The 23,269-nt window shown below is 42.1% G+C and overlaps 1 protein-coding gene across 1 annotated transcript; it reads right to left on the bottom strand.

Annotated features, from left to right (window-relative positions):
• Positions 1–13,062: 13,062 nt before the first annotated feature.
• Positions 13,063–18,081, bottom strand: LOC134732387 (ran-binding protein 9-like). The gene is made up of 3 exons (XM_063617044.1): positions 18,032–18,081; positions 17,551–17,841; positions 13,063–17,234 (listed from the first exon to the last, which is right to left on the bottom strand). The coding sequence occupies exons 1-3, from the start codon at positions 18,079–18,081 to the stop codon at positions 16,796–16,798; spliced, it is 780 nt and encodes a 259-aa protein (XP_063473114.1). The 3' UTR covers positions 13,063–16,795.
• Between the last annotated feature and the right edge of the window lie 5,188 nt (positions 18,082–23,269).

Consider the following 23,269-nt stretch of genomic DNA (forward strand, 5'->3'; position numbering starts at 1 on the left):
AATGACTGTAACATTTTAAATTCCCACCGGCAATGTATGAGATGTATCTTCACATCCCTGCCAGTATTTGCTATTGTCAGTACATTTTATTTATGTGCTTTGATAGGTGTATGGTGGCATCTCACTGTGGTCTCAATTTGCATTTCCCTGATGGTTGATGAGGCTGTATTTTCATCTGCTTATTTGCCCTCCATATATCCTCTTCAGTGACATGCCTCTTCATGTATGTAGCCCATTTTAGTATTAGATTTTTTTTTTTTTTTACTATCGACATTGGAGAGTTCTTGATATATTCTAGATAAGAATCCTTTGTCAGACATGTGGGTTGCAAGTATTTTCTCCCTGTCTATCGCTTATCTGTTAGTCTTTTTAACAAAGTCTTTTACAGAACAAATATTTTAAATTTTGGTGAAGTCTAATTTTTGAGTTTTTTCTTTAATGGATTGTGCTGTCAAGTGTCAACTCTGAGACCTCTACACCAAGCCCTACTATGTTTTCTTCTAAAAGTTTTACAGTTTTATGCTTTATATTGTAATCTATGATTCATATTAACATTTGTATAAAGTGAAAGGTTATTTAAACCTTGATTTTTTTCCCTGTGGATGTCCAATTGCTCCAGCACCATTTGTTGGAAAGATGATCCTTCCATTGAATTGTTTTTGCACTTTTGTGTTTGATTTTGGAATCAGTTGCTGAACTTGTGTGGGTTTCTATATGGGTTCTCTGTTTTGTTCCATTGATCCAAGTGTTTATCTTCTACCAATACCATGCAGGCTTTAATACTGTAGCTACATAATAAGACTTGAAATTGGGTAGATTAATTAATTCCATTTTATTTTTTAAAAAAACAAAATTACTTTAGCTATTCTAGTTCCTTTACCTTTTAAATAAATTTTAGGACAATCTTGTTTATATAGACAAAAAAATCTTCCTGGGATTTTGACAGAAATTGCATTAAACGTGCACATCAATTTGAATAGAATTGCCACCTTCATTATGTTGAGTATTCCAATCCATGAACATTGCATGTTTCTCCATTTATTTAGATTTTCTTTGATTTATTTCATCAATGTTTTACAATTTTCAGCATTTTTATACATGTTTAAAAAAATTTTACACCTATTTCAATTTTTTAATTACTACAAATACTGTTGTATTTAAGTTTCCAAGTATTTATGGCCATTTAACAGAAAAATAATTTATTTTGGCTAATTAATCTTTTTTACTATAATGTCACATATTTCTAGGAGAGTTTTTAGAGATTCTTTGGGATTTTCTACATAGACAATCATGTAATTCTCCATCTGAGTGCTTTGTATCTCCCTTGCTTACCTTATTACACTGGCTTGAACTCCCAGTACTATGCTGAATGGGAGTGGTGAGAGTGGACATCCTTGTTTCTGATCTTAGAAAGCATCCAGTCTTTCACCATTTAAGTGTCATGTCAGCTCTAGGATTTTTGTAGATTTCTTTGTCAAGTTGAGGAAATTTTTGTCTATTTCTTGTTTTCTGATAGTTTTAATTATGAATGGCACTGGATTTTGTCAAATGCTTTTTCCATATCAATTGATATGATTGTGTGATTTTTCTTTTTTAGCCTGTTATTATAGTGGATTACATTGTTTAGTTTTCTTATATTTAACCAGCTTTGCATACCTGGAATAAAGCCCACTGAGTTATAATGTGTCATTCCTTTTACAGCTTGCTGAATTCTATTTGCTAATATTTTATAAAGGAATTTGCAACTGTATTCATAGTGTTTCTTTTTTTATATTGGTTGGTATTGTCTGGTTTGGGTATAGGATAATAATGGCTTCATAAGAAGGATTGGGAAGTATTCTGTCCTCTTCTGTTTTCTGGAAGGCATTGGGTAGAACTGGTGTCAATTCCTTTGTAAACTTTTAGTAGAATTCTACAGTGAAACCATCTTGACCTGAAGATTTCTTTTTCAAGAGATTTTAAATTAGGAATTCAATTTTCTTAAAAATTATAGGGCTATTCAAATTATCAGTTTCATATTGGGGCAGTTGTGGTACTTTGTGCTTTTTAAGTAATTGGTTCATTTCATCTAAGTTGTTAGATTTATGTGTATAGGGTTGCTCATAACATTCTTTTATATCCTTTTGATATCTGTGTGATCTGTAGTGATATGCTATTCATTCCTGGTAATAGAAATTGTGTCTTCTCTTTGTCAGTCTTGCTAAATGTTTCTCAATTTCTTTTAATCTTTTTGAAGAACCACCTTCTAGTTTCATTAATTTGCTCTCTTCTTTTGTTTCCTAATTCACAGATTTCTTTATTTTTTATTTTTAAATTATTTATTATTATTATTTTTAAGATGAAGTCTCTCTCTGTTGTCCAGGCTGGAGTGCAGTGGCAGGATCCTAGCTCAATGCAGCCTTCCACTCCTGGGCTCAAGCAATCCTCCTGCCTCAGCTTCCCAAAATGCTGGGAGTACAGTCATGAGTCACTGTGCCTGGCTCTAATTCACAGATTTCTGATTGTATTTTTATAATTCTCTTCCTTCTGCTTGCTTTGAGTTTATTTTGCTTTTTTTTTTTTTTTTTTAGTTCCTTGAGGTGGGGGCTCAGATCACTGATTTGAGATTTTTCCAAATTTTCTAATGTAAGCATTTAATGCTATAAATTTCCCTCTAAGTATTGGTTTAACTGTGTCCCACAAATTTTGATATGCTGTATCTTCACTTTGATTCAATATAATGTATTTTTATTTCCCTTGAAGCTTCCTTTTTGACCCATGAATTACTGAGAAGTGTGCTGTTTTGTTTTGTTTCCAAGTATTTAAAGATTTTCCTCTTATCTTCCTGTTATTGATTTCTAGTTTGATTTCACTGTGATCAGAGAATATCACATTGTATGATTTTAATTCCTTTAAATTTGTTGAGGCTTGTTTTGTGACCCAGGTATAGTCTATCTTGGTACATCTTCCATGAGTGCTTGAAAATAATGTGTATTCTGCTGCTGTTGGATGGATTGTTTTATAAATGTTGATTAGGGCCCATGATTGGTGGTGTTATTAAGCTCAATATTCTTATTGATTTTCTTTCTAGTTGTTTTATCCATTGTTAAGAGAGTATTGAAAGCTCCAACTATAATTGCGAATTTGTCTATTTCTCTATCAGTTTTTGTTCAGCTCTATCAGTATTTGCTTTACATTTATACACTCTGTTGCTTGGGGTATGCACATTTAGGATTGCTATATATTCTTGGAGTATTAACTCTTTTATCATAATGTAATGTCCCTATGTCCCTAGGAATAGTCTTTGCTCTGCATTCCACTTTTTCTGATACTAATATAGCAGTTTCTGCCTTTTAAAATATTACCATGGTATAACTTTTCCCATCATTTTATTTTCGATCTACTTATATGGTTATATTTGAAGTGGGTTTCTTATAGGCAGCATATAGGAGAATCATGTTTATTAATCCTCTTTGTGGAATCTGTCTTTTATTTGGCATATTTAGACCATTTATATTTAATGTAATTATTAATATGTTCGAGATTAAGTCTGCCATTTTGCTTCTTCCTTTCTGTTTGTTCTCTGTTGTTTGCTTTTCTATTCCTGTTTTTGTTTCCCTTCTTGTGGGCTAGTTGAACATTTTTAGTATTCCATTTTTATTTTTCTATAGTGTTTTTAAATGTATCTCTTTGTATACTTCTTTAGTCATTGCTGAAGATATTACATTATAGATATACAACATATCATATTCAACTGGTGTTGACATTGTACCAATTTTAGCGAATGTAGAAACTTACCTCCCTGTATGGTCCTTTACTCTTTCTCATTTGTAATGTCCTCAATATTTCTTCTACATACTTTGAGAACTACATTAGATCATGTTATAATTTTTATTTCCATCATCAAATATAATTTAGAAAACTCAAAGAAAATAAACATATTCTTTTTCCCTGTATTTTTGCTTACTACATTTTTCCTTCTTTCACATTGTTCTATGATTCCTTCTTTTTTTTATTTCTCTTTCTGTTTAGAGAAATTCCTTTAGCCATTCTCTAGGATAGTTCTATATTCTGTTATTTTACAGTACATCTGCAAATTATGTGATTTTTCCTTCACCTGAAAAGGTCTTGATTTTCCCTTTATTACTGAGATATTTTCACCAGATATACAATTCTAGATCGAGAGCTCTTTTGTGTCAAGACTTGAAACATATTTTGTCACTTTCTTTTGGCTTCATGGTTTCTGATGAGAAGTCTGCTGTCATTCAAATTGTAGCCCCCCAACCCTGCCCCTGATAAGTAAGGCATCCCTTTTCTCTGGTGGCATTCTAGAGTTTTTCTTTGCATTTAGTTTTCAGAAATTTAACGATGATGTGTCTTGGTATGTACTTCTTTGGGTATCTCTTGTTTGGGGCTTGCTCAGTTTCTTGACAAAAGGTTTATCTCTTTGGTCAAATGTGGCAAATTTCCAGCCATTATTTATTTGAGTACTTTTTCAACCCTGCACTTTTAATCCTCTTCTTTCTGGACTCCAGTGACATAAATGTTATCACTTTTTTTTTCTTTTTTTTTATAGTCCCCAAGCCCATGAGCTTTTGTTCTTTTCTTTTCCCTTTTTTCAGTCTACTTTCTCTCTATTATTCAGATTGGGTAGTTTCTATTTTTCTATTTTCAAGTTCACTGATTCTTTTCTTCCCTCCCTTCCATTCTGCTGTTAAGTTCATTCACTGAGATTTTTATTTTACTTACTGTATTCTGCAGCCCTAACATTTCCACTTAGTCCTTTATATTGTCTATTTTTACACTGAGATTTTCTGTTTTTTCATTTGTTTCATGTGTGTTTGTGATGCTCAGGGTATATAATCGCTGCTTTAAAATCCTTGTCAGATAATTCTAATATACCATCTTGGTGTTGACATCTGTTGCTTGATTTTTTTCTTTCAAGTTGAGATTTTTCCCAATTCTTTGTATAATGAGTGGTTTCTATTGAAGCCTGGACATTTGGGGGATTAGGTTATGTTGGAGAAGAAGCTATCATGCAACCTGTCACCTGCCCTGAGATTGTCTAATCACTGCCCTGGGCCTGGAGCTTCCCCCCATATGAAAGCTGGGTACTGAGCTGCTGTGTAGCTGAAGATTCTTCTTATTTATTAGAAGAAAATATTTTCCTGCTCTGATTACACAGTAAGCTTCCTTGTACTGCTTACACATGTATCATATGGCACCTGGTCAGCCCGAAGATTATATCTGTCCCCACCAGGAAAGAACAGGGTCTTTGCCTGCAGCAAGAGAGGGTTGTGTGTTTCACCCATTGCCTCACACCTGCTGGCCATGGGGGACCAGCACACACTACAGATGCTATCTTGCTGCATCTTTTCTTCTTTCTGTAAGTACAGCATTGTTCCAATCAGTGCCTTGAGTGTGAGTCCCCCTTGGCAACTCTGAAATCGCAGCAGATACAGTGGGCCAAGGTCTGTAGGCTCCTTCTTCTGGTTGTTGGCATTGCTGTGCTTCTTGCTGTCCTCCATGTGGTGGAAATCCTCACTTGGGATTAGTAGCTGGATCTTCCTGCTCAACATGTTATGAAATTCTGGGGTTCAAAAGGTAGGAAAAAACCCAGGGAACTCACTCTCATGTCATGCTTCAAGTCCTGAGATCCCTAGTGGGTCTGTCTGCCTTCTTCCTTCCCCTTTTCAGAGTCTTCTTAAGTTCATCTTATACACAATGTCCAGAGATTTTAGTTTGACTTAGCAGGAAAAATAAGGACAATCACGTTTACTTCATCTTTCTGGAGGAAAAAAATCCGTATTTCCTTTAGTTGAACTATCTTTCTCCTTGCTTTAGGAGTCATATCTGCTTCCTTTTCCAATATTGGAACAATATTTAAAGATTTCACATCCTCAATACTCCCCAAGCTAAAAGTATTCTTCTTTCTATGTTCTACGCTTTTGCCCTGTTTGGAAACTTGTTATTTCTCACTTAGATCATTTCAATGGTTTCCTAACTAGTCTCTAAACTGACAACCTCTCCCCTTTTTCTAGTCTCTCCTATTCTATAGATTATGACCAGGTTTATTTCCTTAAGCACAAATGTTATCCCTTGCTTTCCTTCCTCCATAAGTTTTGTTTTTAAAATAAATTTTATTGTGTATATTCAAGGTATACAACATGACCTCCATAACTTTTACCAGCTCATTACTGGCTACTTAGTAAAATTCGAACTCCTACTTGGGGTTCAAAGCCATTAACATAATGGTTCACCTCCCTGTTTACAGCCTTATCTTCCTCTGCTCTCACACAAAGTGATCCACTTCCAGATCTTGGACACACACTGTGCATTTCCATCCCAGGCCTTCACTCATGCTCTTGTCTGTCTCAAGGAAACCTTCCTTGATTACCTAAGTCAAAACTGGTGCTTCCTCCCCATCCACAACCATAGACTTTTGCTTACATCTGTCTTATAATCCATGTCATAGTTACAAGACACAATATACAGTTCTGACAGGGTCTTTCCTCTTGCATAGAATCAGGCCTTCTTGGATTAGTGGCCTAGGAGAGAAGCAGACCTATCAATGGCTACAAGGCTGGGCTGGCTGCTTATGAGTAGGAGGTATAGTGTGGAAGCATCTGTTTACTTCTAGAAGGTGCACCAGTTCCACCAGTTCCAGGAGATTCTATTCTGCCCTGGGATTCTCTGAAGGTCCAGAAAAGGAGGCTTTAGACATAAGTCCACCATGTATTTCTTGGAAGCAACTGTGGAAATGCTCTAAAGCAGAGCTCCCTGCCCTTCTTAGATTTATGACAAGTCCGCAATATGGACAGTACACCCTCTGTGGCTGAAGGTGCTTTCTCTGTAAGGGGAGTGGGTGGCATCATGAGGAGTGAGGGAAGAGAGGGACTGCTAGGGTTTACATCTTACCAGCTGTGCAAACTTTGGACAAATTACTTAGCTTACTTAACTCATCTGCAAAATGTGGATAATTAGAGTACCTAAAAAAGAATCACATAAAAATGCTTAGAACAGTTCATGGTACTCAATAAATGTTAGCAATTACCATTTGCAATATTTTCCATCAAAGGGCCCTGAACAGTAAAGGAACACTAGGGATGATCTGGAAGAACGCCTCAAATCAGTCTCTATATGCATGAAATTTCTTTTAAGGCTCTTGTTACATGTTAAATATTTGTGCAATTTTGCATTCTATTCCAAGATAAAGTTGAGTTTGTTTTAATATCTGACTAATATTTCTTCTGGAAAAATATCTAAGAAAAAATTATATTCTAGAAAGACGCCTCTGATGAATCTCTGGCACCAAGTGGAGTCTCAGTGGCACATTCATACATTGGAGGTGCACAGTCCCCGCAGGCCTTGAGCCAAAGATGCACAGGACCAGCCATCAGGTCAGCACCAGAAAGCGTGTCTCACTCATGCGTGTCATGTGGGGTGGGTGCAGCCCCTGCCCTCCCATTCCCTGACCTTCCATAAGCTGAAGCTCACAGTCTCAGTCCATCTTTTTCATTTGGGAGCACTTGCCTCTTGTTGGATGTGTGAAATGTGGTCAATGTCAGCATGGACAGAAAAATCTTGGCTTGGATTTCCTGGGCTATGACCATGAATAAAATAGGGCTAAAGAGAGCTATAATCTAATGCACTATATTACTATAATTAGAGCTTCATACATACAGCTCTCTCCCGCCCGCCCTCCAAAATAATAAAACAATTTAACATAAACAGTAGTGACTTTAGTCTCCATCATGCAGTGTTCAGTGACTGGATAATTATGGTAACAGTATATAGTTAATGGATGCTGAGTTCAGAATGTAAGAGAAAAGAGATGAGTAACAGCACACAAATGAATAAAGTCATACAATCATAGCACTGCCGAGCTGGGTGGGACCCCGGCAGTCATGCATCTTACATACCCATTCTACAAAAGAGGAAAGTGAGATTCAGAGAGATTAAATGACCTGCAAATGTCAGATAGTTAGATAGAAGTGGAGTCAAAACAAAAGCAAAGTTTCCTCTCTCATGTCCAATATTCTTTCCCACCCACGATGTTGTCTCTGGGAAACTGCATAAGGCAGTTTCTGGAAAACTAGAAAGTTTTCTGCTTGGCAAATAAACTGTGTTAGACAAAATTTGCTAAGTAGAGACAATGTTTCTGTGAGATTAAGCTGCTGTCTGTCTTTTCATTGCATGTCATGGCACTGGATGTCAACAGCAGCCAGCAGTAAATATTTTTCATTGTATCCATTTTGTTCATTTGATGTAGAAGAGGAGAGATTAGCAAATGCGCAAATTAAGATTATGTTTAACTACTGATGAGATTATTTTAATTTTAATTAATTTTAATGTTGTTAGATTTTATTTATATTACAACAATAAGAGCATCGAATAAATAATAAAACTTCTCATATGAATATTTACATTTCATAGTCCTTTCCTTTTTTTTCCTTGAGACAGAGTCTCACTCTGTCACCCAGGCTGGAGTGCAGTAGCACAATCTTGGCTCACTGCAGCCTCTGCCTCCCGGGTTCAAACGATTCTCCTGCCTCAGCCTCCGGAGTAGCTGGGATTACAGGCGTACGCCATCATGCCTGGCTAAGTTTTGTATTTTTAGTAGAGATTAGATTTCACCATGTTGGCCAGGCTGGTCTCGAACTCCTGACCTCAAGTGATCCAAGCACCTCTGCCTCCCAAAGTGCTGGGATTACAGGCGTAAGTTACTGTGCCTGTCATACATTTCATAGTCCTGTACTACATGGAAGAAACAGGCAGAGTCAACACTTTTTGTAATGAAGGCACATGGACTTCCTAAAAAAAATAAGCCAAAAGTCCTCATGGTACAACTCGGAACCAGATTCCAGCGTGTAGATGTTTTACCCGTATTTTTCACAGTGTGTTGGACATAAACACAGTCACAGTCAAAGTCATCTACACAACCCCTCTCTTCTCTTTTCCTTCCTGTAGAAAGGGAGAGGCTGATGTCACTGGAGAAAGGGTGAGCTCATGTCTTCCACTAATCCCTGCTGACTGTCATCTTCTCGATCCCAGAAAGCCAGACTTAGGGGATGGGTCAAGGTTCTTCCTTTTTCCTACTTTTTCCAATAACTGTCCAATAAAATGCCCCTGACACCACTAGGAGCTGAGGCTAACCTGAAGGAGGTGGATGTGTAAATCCTATTCTGCCTATGATGAGAATATGCACCACTTTGGAAAGAGCAATGGGGGTCATAAGGCCAGGCACCAGACCAGGTGGGTACTTGCAGGAAGTAGCAATGCAGTTGGAAGTCTTCTCTAAAGAAGCAAGGTGTACGCCGTTACATCCAAGAGAAATAAAGACTCCACTAAGAAGCAAATTGCTCCTCAAAGATAACAGTCTTTCTTTCCTGGACTTTGACCTTCCTCCTCCCCTGAAAGGCAGTCAGGGGTCAAAGTCAGACTTCACAGAGTCACGCCAAGTCATATTTCAAGGTGGGAGTAGGAGGATGTTGAGGTGGCAAGGGACGCAGGCATGGGAAGCAGAGCTGCGAACAGGGACATGAGCATGAAAGACCCCTTTTCCTGGGTGCCTCTGCCTTCCTGTTGGGGCTATCTGTGGGGCCCCCCTTGGTGCCCAGTCCAGTGTATTAGAGGGTTCAGTCAGTGGCTCCACCGACCTGACATCTGGGAGTGTATGTGTCTCTAGAGCATGTTCCCATCACAGTACTTTCATAGTCAAAGTTTTATTTGAATGTTCCCACAAGTCTACTGCTGAGTGATAGGGCAAGTACTATTGTCTTCATTTACTGGAGGAAATTGAATTTAGCACTTATAGATGCTAAATTTTCTGAGGATCTACTATGCTCCAGATACTCAATAGTGTTGTACCTACTTAGTTTTCCCATCTGTAAAATGGGACTAATAATGGTACCTCTCTCATAGGATGTTATAAGGATTAAATAATATAATGCAGGAGAAATGTGTCACATGATGCACAGGAGGCCTTCAATGTAAGTGTTAGCTGATCCCTACAATATCCCTGCAAGTGTCTATTATAAGCTCCATTTTACGGATAGGACACTGAGGCACAGAGAGGAAAATGGTGAACTAGGAGTCAACCAGCATGTTAAGAGGCCTCCTCAGGCCTTCAATGCAGATCGGCACTCTTTGTACTCAAAAACATGATTTTTCTGGGAGCTTCTGCTCTGTTTACAATTTCCATGCACTTTCCTTGACCCATTCCTCCTGACTAGAGACAGTCTTCTACATACCATGTTGTGACCTGGTTTGAAGAGCGATCACAAAGCCTTTTGTCTCCAAAAGTACACAATGATTTGTCATCTTCCAAATAAAATTTCAAGCACCAGGCTTTATGAAGACTTCTATGACATAAAGAAAGAAGCTCTCACAAAAGACCCTAGAGCTGTGAAGCAATTTTGAGACAGGTTGAGTGTTTGAGGCCAGTAATAATATGAAAGTCAAAAGGATGTTCTCATCAATATTCTTACAATTTCACAACTCCTTTTTCTTTATTGCCTAATTTCCATCTCAGTCCTTTTTTCGTAAAAGGTTAAGGGATGGAAAAAAGATAATTGGAAAAAAACATTCCTTATTTCCATGGCTTCTTGTATACAGTAAGCATTCCATAAATGCTTGTAAGATGTATGAATAAACTGATGGTGAAAGAATGCATCTATTTTCTTCATGTGAATTGGTTCAAAGACCAGTTTTATGGGGACTGACTATAACCTGCATCCTTAAGAACATCCAACAATGCTTTCCTATAAGTCCCCCTGCCTTTATATTTTTTATGTTCCCGATGCAAGGATATACCCCCTGAATGCAGCCCAGAGGCTCAGGGGGTATGCTAGCTCCATCAGAGCTCACTTCTGCTTTGCAGACAATCAACTGGAGCTTGAGCTTGAGTAGGAAGTCCCCATGCTTATATGTCAGGATCAAAAGCACATGCAGGCAGTCACCTTCCTTTGGGTGGTATGCGCATTATGTGCCCTTTACTGGCGACTTGCCAATTCTGATCCCATTTCCACCCACTTGATGAGTCTTCAAAAGAATCAACACACAAATGAGATCAATAGGCTGATACCTCTGAAGTACGACACATATTTTGCTGGGAGTTTCATGACTAAGAAGTTCTCAGGTGAAAAGAGAACTGGACTCGCCAGAGCACTTGAGTTGGAGTCTTGGCTCAGTGGTCTCACTGGGGAATGTTTCTCCTTCTTTCTCATCTGTAAAGTGGCAACACCTACTTAACAGGATCTGTGTGCACTGAAAATGTTTGTGAGAGCACCTTGCAAATGATGGAGAGATAAGCTGGCCTATTTCTAAGGATCATTAGCACCAGCAGAGGGGCAGGAGGAGGAGCTCATTGTGTGCCACTGGCTTGCCGTTGACTTGGAAAATAAATCACTTATGATATATTCTCAATAGCGAGTAACTTCAGATTACTTTTTTTTTTTTTTTTTTTTTTAGACAGAGTTTAGCTCTTGTTGCCCAGGCTGGAGTGCAAGGGCGTGATCTCGGCTCACCGCAACCTCCGCCTCCCGGGTTCAAGCGATTATCCTACCTCAGCCTCCCGAGGAGCTGGGATTACAGGCATGTGCCACCATGCCTGGCTAATTTTGTATTTTCAGTTGAGATGTTAGTTTAGTCCTCCGTGTTGGTCAGGCAAGTATGCACCCCATGCTTGGATACATTAAGCTTACCAATGACAAATGCGTGTGCACAAATGAATAAGATGTCCCCATAACAGAGTAAAAGTGCAGTCCTAACATTTAAAAGCAACCCCAAATGACAATCCATTATCTAACCACATAGAACATGGATTATTTACATTCCTATAGCACTTTACAATTTTAACAACACATTCACGGCCATTATACAATTTGGTTCTGACCACAAACTTGGCAGCAGGTGGGTGGGTGATACTATCCTTTCACATCAGGAGCTCAGAGATGTTAGAGAATTTGAACAAGATCACATTAGAAATAAGGGACAATGTCACTAAGCCATCCAAGTCTTCAGCCCAGTTCAGCTCATTGTACTGTACCTTCCTCAGGTGGAATAATATTTTTTTAAAAGACTGTTTTTACCTCTTTAGGTAGAAGTCTCTCACACCATCTTTTATCCATTCACTCTTTCACCTCCCCATTTATTTACCCATCCATCTACCCCATCCATCTATCCACTGATTCATCCATCTACTCACCTGTCCATCCATGCATCCATCCATCCATCCATCCATCCATCCATCCATCCATCCATTTATTAATCCACCCACCCATCCATCCACATATCCATTCTTTTGTCTGCCCTCTACATATGTATCTATATCTATCCATTTATCTTCCTATCCACCCACTGATTCATTCATCTATCCACCCACCCATCCATCCATCCATCCGACCATCCATTCACTCAGTATTTGTGGTCCTTCTTTGTGCTTGTTAACATACAGAGTACAGGAACTACTTACTAGTTTTTGTTCTTATAAAAGGCAAAGTTTTCAGTAAACAGGGATAACTATAAGGGTAGTATCTGCATCAGTTTCTTCTCATTTACCATAGGTATTCCCTGATGATAGCAAAACAAAATATTGTGCTCTAATTCTTCCTGTGAAATGCAATAAAGTACCTGGGAGGCTGGCAACAAAAGCACTAGTTAGTGAGAGTTCTTTCCTTTATAAGTGCATTAGAAGTACAATAATTATGGTTATGTTGTTGGATCACTTGAGATGAAAAGGGCATACTTCCAATTACTTCTCATGAGTAACAAGCTTGAATAATTAGAAATATATCCCTAATAGGGTCTTGGAACTTTTTGGAAGAGCTAATTAACCATCTAGGTGTTTTCTCAGGCTGCCATTCAGAGTTGAGACTCACTTATCTTCATGATTGCACTCTGTTTTGGGCAGTGAACCAGTATCAATGATGCAGGTGCCCTAACATGTTGAGACCCTGTAAAGTGATGTGTTTCAAAGGAGACAGGAACGAAACTTCAAAAATCAGAACAGATGGGAAAAAAATATGGATCAGCTACCAATGAGCAATCAAAGAGGGGAAAAAAACTCAAACTGTGCAAAAGAAAATAAAAACATTTTTATTGCAAAAGAAAATAAAACATTTGAAATTTCTAAACAAATAGAATAAAACTTTAACAGTCCCACGAAACATTTTAAAAATTTGCCCAAACAGGGTGTAAATGTTATGAAGTTACTTTCACCAAGTTTCTGCATCACCAGTGACTTATCAATTAACACAATAGAGCTGTGGTGCTCAAACATTAGCATACATCAGGATCACTGGGAAACCTTGTTAAAACAAAGATTGCTAAGCCCTTCCCTTAGAGCTCCCAGAGTCACCAGGTCTGGAGTAGATCTCAAGAATCTGCAACTGCAACAAGCTCCTGGTGCTGCTGCTGCTGGTCTGGGGACCCTACTTTGAGAAACGCTGCAATAGATCATCTCTAGTCCTCATCTCCCTTAACTTCACAGTTGTGTATGACACTAGGGATCACTCCCTAGGCCTGTGAAGCCCAACTTCTCTTGCTTTCCTTGCCATCTCTTCTCTGTTCCTTCTTAGTCTCTTAGTGTTCTTGAGATTTTATGCTGGGCTGCTGCTCTTTCACTGAAATCTGACTGAGCCATCTCATTCACTCTGAAGCCTTCTGTCGCCACTTAAACCTTGTGGGTCCTCAGGCTGCAGCTCCCACCTGTGTTTCATAAAGGCAGGGTTTTCATCATCTTGTTCACGACTGCATCCTAAGTGACAGAGCATGCCTGGCATATGGAGTGTGCTCAGTCAGTATGAGTTACAAGTCCCCAGTAGATATTTGTACCTGAATGCATCACACTAACTTGCAACCGAAACTAAGTCCACACAGAAAGAAACATAACAAAGGAGGATATTATATATACAAGATTCTTCTCCCATCTTTCCAAGAGTACCATTATCCATCCATTTTGTAAGATCCAAGAAACCCAAGGGCTATCCTTGAATTCTCACCTGGCAAACATCAACTTGTGTTCATTTTACCCTGTAATTCTCTTTCCATTTCATTCATTTCTCCCCATTCCTGTTGCCACTGCATAGTCCAGGTCACCACTGTCTCTCACCTGAATGACCACTTGGCCCCCCGCCCACGCCTCCTGTAATCTCCCGACCCCACAGCCACCTGCTGAGTCCTCAAGTCTCCTTCTGCCATGCCCACCATGCAGGCCTGTCCTAGAGCTCTCCTAGCTCTTACAGCCAAGGCCCACCCCTCAGCAGGGCCTTTGTGTCAATCTGAAAGGGTTCCTATGGCCTTTCCAGCATTATTTCCCACTTTTCTCCCACAGCTCTATACTCCAAGCATCTTCAACTTAGCTTTGCTCTTCGAACACTCCATGCTGTCTTATTTCTGAGGCTGGAATTCAAGATGTTCCTTCCACCTAGAATAGGCTTTAATTTTCCCCCTACCACATTTTAGCTGGATCACTTCTACTCAATTTTCCATTTTCAACTTAAAATTCACATCCTCCAAAAAGCCTTCCCTTTCCCCTCACAAACAAAATAAAACTGGGTTAGACCCAGACTCTCATGGGTTCCCCTAACCCTCTGTATCTGCATACAGGGTATTGCTTCTGCTTGTTGAAGTTTTTGCCTTATGTGCTAATAATAACATGTCTCAGGTCTATACAGTCTCATGTCTACAGAGCACTGGGCTCAGGGCCCCCGGATTTGGTCATAAATGGAATAGGCCAAATGCATTTAAGGAATAGGCCAATTGCATTTAATGGAGTGAAATGCAAAATAAACTACTTAGAAATTATTTTAAAAGAAATTATTTTTCTATGTTGATAGAAGTTCAATAGTGGCTCCATTGAGGGGATAGTGGCTCTGTTGGGGGGGGGTACCGACTAGAAAGGGCATCAGGGGATCCCCTAGGCCTGTGGAAATAGTCTGTATCTTATTGCAGGGGACACATGGGCAAAAATTCATCAAGCTGTCCACTGAAGAGTTGTGCATTTTATGTATGTAAATCGTATCTCAACAAAAGCAAATGAATTGTTCTTAAATTAACATAGAATTAGTATAGGCTGTAACAATTTGTATGGGCTAAAACAATGCATGTTGGATATAACTTGGAACTCAATGCCAACCTGTCACAGTCTGAATGTTGGTGTCCCCACAGATTCATATGTTGAAACCTAATACCCAAAGATTAGGTATCAAGAGGTGGGACTTTAGGAGATTAGCTTCTGAATGCCCAATGTCATGAATGGGATTAGTGCCCTTATAAAAGAGGCCCAAGGGAGCCTGTGTGCCCAATGTACCATGTGAGGACACACAGAAGGTGCCATCTATGAAGCAGAGAGCTAGCCCTCACCAGACACTGAATCCACAGCACCTGGATCCATGACTTGCCAGACTCAAGAACTGTGAGCAATACCTTTCTCTTGTTCAGAATCACCCAGTCTAAGGCATTTTGTGATAGCAGACCCAAAAGACTAAGACACTATCATTGGCATGAAGCTTCCTTGAGAGGCTAATTATTTCCTAAAGATCCAGAATTAAAAACATAGCTAAATAATTCTTCAAGTCTTTGTTCTGAAAATGTCATTGTTTTAGACTGACTATGCCTTACTTAAACTTCAGGTCCTCAGAATGATTTCAGAGTCATTCTCCAGAGAATTACATACCCTATTTAAAACCCTACTTCACAAATTAGAGAGGTTTGAGTTAATGACATATAATTATACTTCGACATTTGAGAAATCTTAAACTATGGTAATGACAAATGCAGCTCAGCTGGGTTCACATTATTTTTAATATGATCACTTTCCTTCTTGAATTGTAAAAACAGGACACAGGACAAAAAAAAAAAAAAAAAAAAAACACCAGGTGGGGGACTCCATAGCCCTACTAAAAAGGAGCCCTGGCTGGGCGTGGTGGCTCACGCCTGTATTCCCAACACTTCGGGAGGCTGAGGCGGGCAGATCACCTGAGGTCAGGAGTTCAAGACCAGCCTGGCCAACATGGTAAAACTCCGTCTCTACTAAAAATACAAAAAGCCAGGCATGGTGGCCCACACCTGTAATCCCAGCTACTCGGGAGGCTGAGGAAGGAGAATCACTTGAACCCAGGAGGCGGAGGTTGCAGTGAGCTGAGATCGTGCCACTGCAGTCCAGCCTGAGAGGCAGAGTGAGACTCAGTCGAAAAAAAAAAAAAAAAGAAAAAAGAAAAAGCCCTGCTGCATGACTTTTCAGGAAGATTTTCCAAGCATGTCAAGAAACATAGGCTTGTCTAGCTGTCTTTTATTAGACTAGGACATAAAACACAGTTTAAGATTCACTTTCTAACCAATAGGGGAAAAGGCGGAGGGTTTAAGAGCTTGTTTTTTGTAAGTTTTACTTCTCCTAAGAAGGTTCATGCCCTCTGGTGCTGGGCTTCCCAACAGCCCTGGGGCTCTGTCCCTGTGTTTGTTCTGACTGGTCAGCCGTCCCTGGGGCCTGGTGAAAGCCAATTTTGAAAAACGGCAATTAAAGCATTCTTTAGGTAGGGTGAAAACCCCACGGGAAACTGTGCATCCAGATTGAGGAGCTCCCCACAGCCACTTGGCACTGATGGGGTGCTTTCTACACTGCAGATGAAAACCATTGCCTGCAGCTCTCTTGGGTGACGTCCCTACAAAAGTGCCTGTTTTGCATCTATTCTTGGTATTATGATAGTCAAAGTTTCACTTTCCTTATGTTTCTATTTGCTACTGGTATACTGACACTCAGAAGTCAAAGAAGAGTAAGTCTGAAAACTCCCAACTGTCCAATTTAATGAAGACATTACTTTATCATCATCATCACCAAGCATATATAACCGTCCAGGGCCAGGACTGGAAAAACTGGAAGCAACCCAGCCATCTCAGTGTGATTTAGAGGAATGAAATGCCATTGTGCCCCCTTTCCTGATGAGATAATTGAGGTAGCTAAATAGAAAGGGGAAGATAAATGTCCCACAGCGGATGTACTTATTTCTGACTTGGCGCACTCTGTCGCTTTTCCAAAGTAGTACCCAGTGAAAAGGAGATGATCTGATAAAGTTGGCACTGCACAGGGATATGAGATGGGAGGTGAGGCAGGGGAGCTGGGATGGGCGACAGTCAGTGATGGTGATGGTGGTGGTGGTGGTTGGTGATGGTGGTGACGGTGGCGCTTGGCCGGCTCCTCTCCCGTTTCTCCATCACAGCCCGTCCTCTCTGCCTCCTCCGTCCCCGCGTGGCCTCTGCCCAGAGAAACAGGATTTGCACCCAAGCCGCACGTCTGTGGGCGCCAAGCTGCCGCGCCCCGCGAGCCCGCACCCCCTCCCCCGGCCCCGCGGCCCGGCGTGCCCCGCGCCCCTCTCTGCGTCCCGCGCCCTCCCCGGCGGTGGCCCCGCTCGGCTCTCCTCGCGCCCCCGCGCGCCGGCACCGCCCGAGCATCCCGGGACACGCGTGGCGGGAGGATCTAGCCGGCCCGGCCCCCCCCAATGCAGGGAGCGCCCGCGACCCCCAGCCCGCTCCCCGCCGAGCCCCCCGGCGGCCCGGCCACCAGTCACTTACGCCTGCGCTGGGCCCTGCGCGCCCGGCGGCCCGAGACAAAGGCTGCGCGGCCGCGGCGCCGCCGGCTGCTCAGCTGCCGGGGGCCGGGAGGAGGATGGGGGACCGGGAGGAGGGAGAGGAGGAGGAGGACGGGAGGAGGAGGGGGCGGCGGCCAGGGAGAGCGGGGGAGGGGCCGCCGCGGCACTGGCCACCCAGCTGCAGCAGCCCGAACCCAAGTCCTCCTCCCGCAGCCGGCCACCCTCCTGGGCGCAGTCCTTCGCTGTCCTCCGCCCCAAAACCTCCCCCGGGAGACTAGGGTACCGCCCCCCCGGGGGGCGGGGTGAGAGGAAGAGGAGGGGAAGGAGGAAGGAGGTGTGTGTGTGTGCGTGCGTGTGTTCCTTCTTAATCGTGTTGCTCTCCACCCACCCCCGCGTCCGCAAGCAATCTTAAGAAAATGCTCGACTCCCGGCCTCACCTGGTCACCTCTAGGAAGCACCCTCACCTTCCTCCTTCCAACCGCCCGCACACCTCGCCTTCGGATGGTCCAACCATTTTATGAGCAGCAAAACTGAGACCTGGGAGTTGAAATGCCCGAGGACGCAGGGATACTGAGTGGAGAATGCCGGATCTGAGCCCTTTAAGAGGAGGACCCAGATGCTACCTGTTCTGTCCTGGGCCCGATGGCCAGCACCCGTGTGGATGGGTCCAGTCTGGGAGTGGGACAAGTACGTGCCATCCTGCCTGGGCCTGCGAGGAGACTCCTAGGCTTCCTTTCTGGGAGAAGTAAGATTCTCAGTCATTTGCTTGACTCAGACGTTTGCATCTTGGTATAAAGAGTAGCTTTGATTTATTTTTATTTAAAAAACTTTTTATTGTGAAATCTAAAAACTTTAAAGTAGAATAGTATAATGAACCCACAAGTGCTCAGCTTTAAAGATTGTCAAGATTTTCCATTCATTAATCTACTCCTTCCCTTCCCCATCGACGAGGCTAAGGACTTTTAAAAAACATAATTACAATATTATTATGCCACTTTACAAGATTAAGAAGAATTCCCAATGCCCTCCGACTATCACTGAACAGCTGATAGTTATTCATTGAACAGTTATTTTCCAGGTCTGTGTTTAGCACTTTGACTGTGCTGCTCAGCTTTGGTTGAGCCTGAATTTTGTCCAAAGCTGCTGGTGGACAAGAGTCCTGCAAATCTGTTGCTGGCCTGCAGTCACTGAGGGACCATGAACTACAGAACACGATCCGTCAAGGGCCAAACACTCATTACCCTGTCCCTGCCTTCTTGAAAATTTTGATTGAAGCCTATCCTTCTAGAAAAATGCATGCATAGAACTTTGATTTGAATGATAAAAGTTTCCATTCAATTCACACAAACTGTCTGAACCCTAGTGCAGGTTACAAACTACAGAGGTGGGCTGAAGTGTCCCCTGAAACCCCTTGGAGTCCCATGAGTGGGCTCCTGAAGGCTCTGCAGGGTCTGGCCCCAAGCAGGAGAGCCGCGTTTGCCACTGGTTTCCCCGGTGTCCTGAGGCCCGAGCACAGCAAGAGAGGGAAGTTAGCGTGCCAGCTTTATTCTATATTTAAGACCTGTGCAGGTGTGGGATGGAAATGGATGCTCGGCTGTACCTTAGAAGGCCATCTGAAGAGGATGAAGAGGCTCGGCTCAGGCTGTGGCAAGGGCACCTGGACAGTCAGCTTCCCTGAACTCCCCTAGTGGCAGAGCCGAGGCTGGCTGTCGGTAAGTGGCTTGAAGAGCAGTGTTAAGAGGTGGCAGGGCAGAGTGGCCAAGAGGCAGGCTCTGGACTCAGACCACTTGGCTTTCAATCCCACACCTATTGCTAGCCGTGTGACCTTGGCTGAATTACTTGGCATCTCTGTGCCTCAGTTACCTCATCAGGAAAAATTGGGGTTGTGGATCGAACCTGTGTTTTGGGGCTGCCAGGGGCACTTATATGTGTACAGTGTCTGGCACAAAACGGCTGGCAAGTTGTTTGGAGCATTCATCCTGCTGCTACCTCTACATGGGAGAGACCACAGTGACTGAAGCCCAGAGGGATGACTGCTGCAAAGGAGTCACAGCCTTACTTTAAGCAGACAAACAGGGCCCATGCCTGCTTTCTGCTGCAGTAGAAGCAGAATGTGCAGAAGAGAAAATGGTTCTTCTCTCCTTGCCAAAGGCCAGAGTGTGGGTGTGGATGCCTACTGCCAGTCTCAGTGGGATTCCTAGACACTGTGGGTTTCCCTACTATCATGGATCCAGAAAATGATCCTTGGGATGCTGAAGGGAAGGGTTCATTCTTTGTCCCCTCACCCCAGTTGAACTGGTCTCAGTCAACGGAACACAATGTTCCCTCTCCTGCCTCCCCACGCCTTACCTCCTCTTGTGAATCTGTCCCTGACAACCTCAGGCAGATGAAAGTCTTCAGTCTGAGACCCTGGGCCTGCGCTGCATTCGTGATTAGAGCTGTTGGTTGTGATGAGAGATGTTGGTTGCTGTGTGCGTTGTATCAGCCTCTCTAGACTGTGCACGTGCTGAGAGTTGGAACTGTTATCAAGTCTCAGTGTTCCCCATAACATCCTGTCCATTGCCCAGCCTGGTACTGGTACAAACAATACTTCATATAACATACACACAGATAATAGACTGTCCTCCCAAGAGGTTCGGCCCAGGCCAGGATTTCCATGTCCTGTAGCCAGCCCAGCAACTAGCTTAGGTGACTCAAACCTGCTCACTTGCCAGCACTTCCCTGGGGTGGGCAGGGCCTGGAGAGGAAGAGACCTGCCTCTGTGAGGGACATTCGAGTGCCCCGATGATGAGTCTCTGATTTTGTATCTTCACTTCCTGGTTGCTGTATATTCTCATCCCCAAAAGGGGAAGCGCAGTTACTTGCCCTGGCGTGGTCCTGGATTTCAGTGACCTTGTTCTGAAGAGAATAAGCCTTTCTTTTTTCCTTGTACCTTTCTACCACTTTCATTCCTTCACTTGCAACTCTCTTTTCCTTCCCTCTCTTGTAATATGGATTATAGTGATTTTTAAAGAAACCTTTTGGTGTACTTTGTATCAATTAGACATAATGTAGCCATAATGTAAAATTGAATCTAAGGCTTTCGTGGAATGAGAAGAACAAGTGAAATGTAGGATCTGGTTCTGTTCACGGGAGAACTGTCAAATTGTAGGTCTTCTTGAAGAATGAAATATTTGGGGGATACTCAGACCTTCTGATTCTTTCGGGAAATAATTTTTACCAAAAATTTCTGGTAATGTGTCCAGATGAAACACAGTGAAGAACTTTATGAGGACCCATTTGTTCTTTGTGGACAATCTGACACTTCAAACCAGCTCTAAGAGAGAACTCTATAAACTATGAAAATGACAAAGAACTTCAGTCTTGATAAAGAAATAGAGTTTGGTTTAGCTAAATGGAAGACCATACAAGTGTGGAAAGGACAGCTTGCGGTGATGAATGGATTAGATGTCTATAAAGATCAACTTACAGAAGATTAATAGAAGGGGAGATGTATAATATCAGGGCTTCCAGCTGTTGAGGAATGCTAAGCTTATTGACATTGAAGATAAGCTTAGATAAAAGACATTTAGTCCAAATGGAGAGAAAATACTTTAAAATAAGCCTAGTGCTAGCAACTAAATTAAGGCAGTAAATATATCTGTGGTTCCGGCCCATTTACTATTATAGAGATGCCAGATCATTCTAATGAACAGCAGATTATTAACCACAAAGTGCCCTATGCATCACAAGGAATTTGAGCCACTCAATCTCCCACATCAGAGGAAATCCAGTTGTCCTGACAAGGAAACTTTCATATCCTAGTTGGAAGCTAAAAAAAAGTTGAGAATGTCATATAGGGTGGTTCTAAAACATCAAGAGGTGGGGTCCATGTCCCCTCCCTGTGGACCCCTGGATGGGCTTGCCAATGGGGAAAGCTGGAAGAGCTGATATGTGGTCTCCTGGAACTAGATCATAACAGGCATGCACCCTCTGGCTCACTTGGAATGCTTACCTTCCAATATTCCCTCCTGGGAGACACCCACTCAGAACTCAGCCTGGGAGAGGTCCAAGCCACAGGGAGAGGTCATAGAGAGGTGCTCAGGTCAACAGTCTCAGCCTCTGAGGCATCTCAGCCCAGGCACCAGATGTATGAATAAATGTGGTGATTCCAATGTCTGGCCTTCAAGTTACCTCCAGCTGTTTGATCTTTCTAGCTGTGACCCCAGCTCCGTATCCCATCCAAATTCCTGACCAAGGGAATCCATGAGCATAATAAAATATGGTTGTTTAATGCCGTTAAGTATGGGTAGTTGTTATGTAGCAAGAGATAACACGAATACCAAACAATAAACAAACATATGTCAGGTGGAATGAGACAGATTTTGCCTTCAAAATCTTACAGTCTTAGCAGGAATCAGTGTGAAATAAGCTAAACATGAAGGGATCATGCTGAATTCCAAGCTGTTTTCTGCCCTTCCTAGCTGCACAGCCCTGGGAAGGTGTTGGTTCTTGTGCCCAGTGTCCGCATCTGTAAAATAAGCATAATAATAGTGCCTCCTGCATGGGGGCTTGTGAAGAAAGAATACGCGTGAAGCACTTAGGACATAGTGGCACTCCATAAGTGCCAGCCCATTGTTAATACTATTATGCTTTAGGCACACTTATTCTGTGGCACACGCAGGAGAAACGGCTCCTGAACCCTGACCATATCACTGGGTGATTTGTGTTTCAAGAAAAGTAGATTCATGTAATGAGTTTGATTAACAGGCCCCAGGGTTTTATAATGAGTTCACAACAGCTTCTCTTCAATCAGGGTTTTATTGTCTTTTCTGGACTGTCACCTGCAGTGAGAAATACATTTCACATTGTGACCCATGCACACATGTATCTGCCTATATAAAACTATATTAAAATTTTTATACTTGACCTTACTATGTGCAACATACTCTATTTTCTATCTTGTCCCATTGCACTTTTCAAAATCCACTAAATCGATTTCACAATACATGAACAAGTCAAAACCTGCAATTTGAAAGCCATGTAATAAATAATAATTTTTATATGGTTTCTGTGATGGTCCATCTCATGTGTCAACTTGACTGGGCTAGGAGATGCCCAGATAACTGGCAAAACATTGTTTCTGTGTGTGTCTGTGAGGCGCTTCTGGAAGAGATGAGCATTTGAATCCGTGGACTGAGTCAGAAGATCATGCTCACCAGCGTGGGTGGGCATCATCCCATCCCATGAGGGCCCACATAGAACGAAGAGCAGAGAGAAGGGCAGTTTCGGTGTCTTTCTTCTTGAACTGGGACATCTACCTTCTTCTGGCCCCAGACATAACAGCTCCAGGTTCTTGGGCCTTTAGACTAGGACTGGGACTTACACCATTGGCTACCCTCACTCTGAGGCCTTCGGGCTTGAGCTAGAACCAAACCACCAGCTTTCCTGGGCCTCCAGCTCGAAGATGGCAGATCATGGGTCTCAGACTCCATAATCGTGTAAGCCAATACCATATACGCAGTCTCTTTGTATAAATCTCTCTACAGTCTATGGGTCCTGTTTCCCTGTAGAACCCTGATGAACACAGATTCCTTGCCCTAAACTTTGTGTTGATTTTGCCCTTGTTTGCCTAACTCTTCTCCACTTTCTGTAAGTCCTGCCCCTCCATGACCGCCAGTCTGTTGCCTCCCCAGCACAACTGACAGTTCTGAGTTCTAGCA

This window comes from Symphalangus syndactylus, chromosome 14 (genome assembly GCF_028878055.3).
Source record: "Symphalangus syndactylus isolate Jambi chromosome 14, NHGRI_mSymSyn1-v2.1_pri, whole genome shotgun sequence".
Classification (NCBI taxonomy): domain Eukaryota; kingdom Metazoa; phylum Chordata; class Mammalia; order Primates; family Hylobatidae; genus Symphalangus; species Symphalangus syndactylus.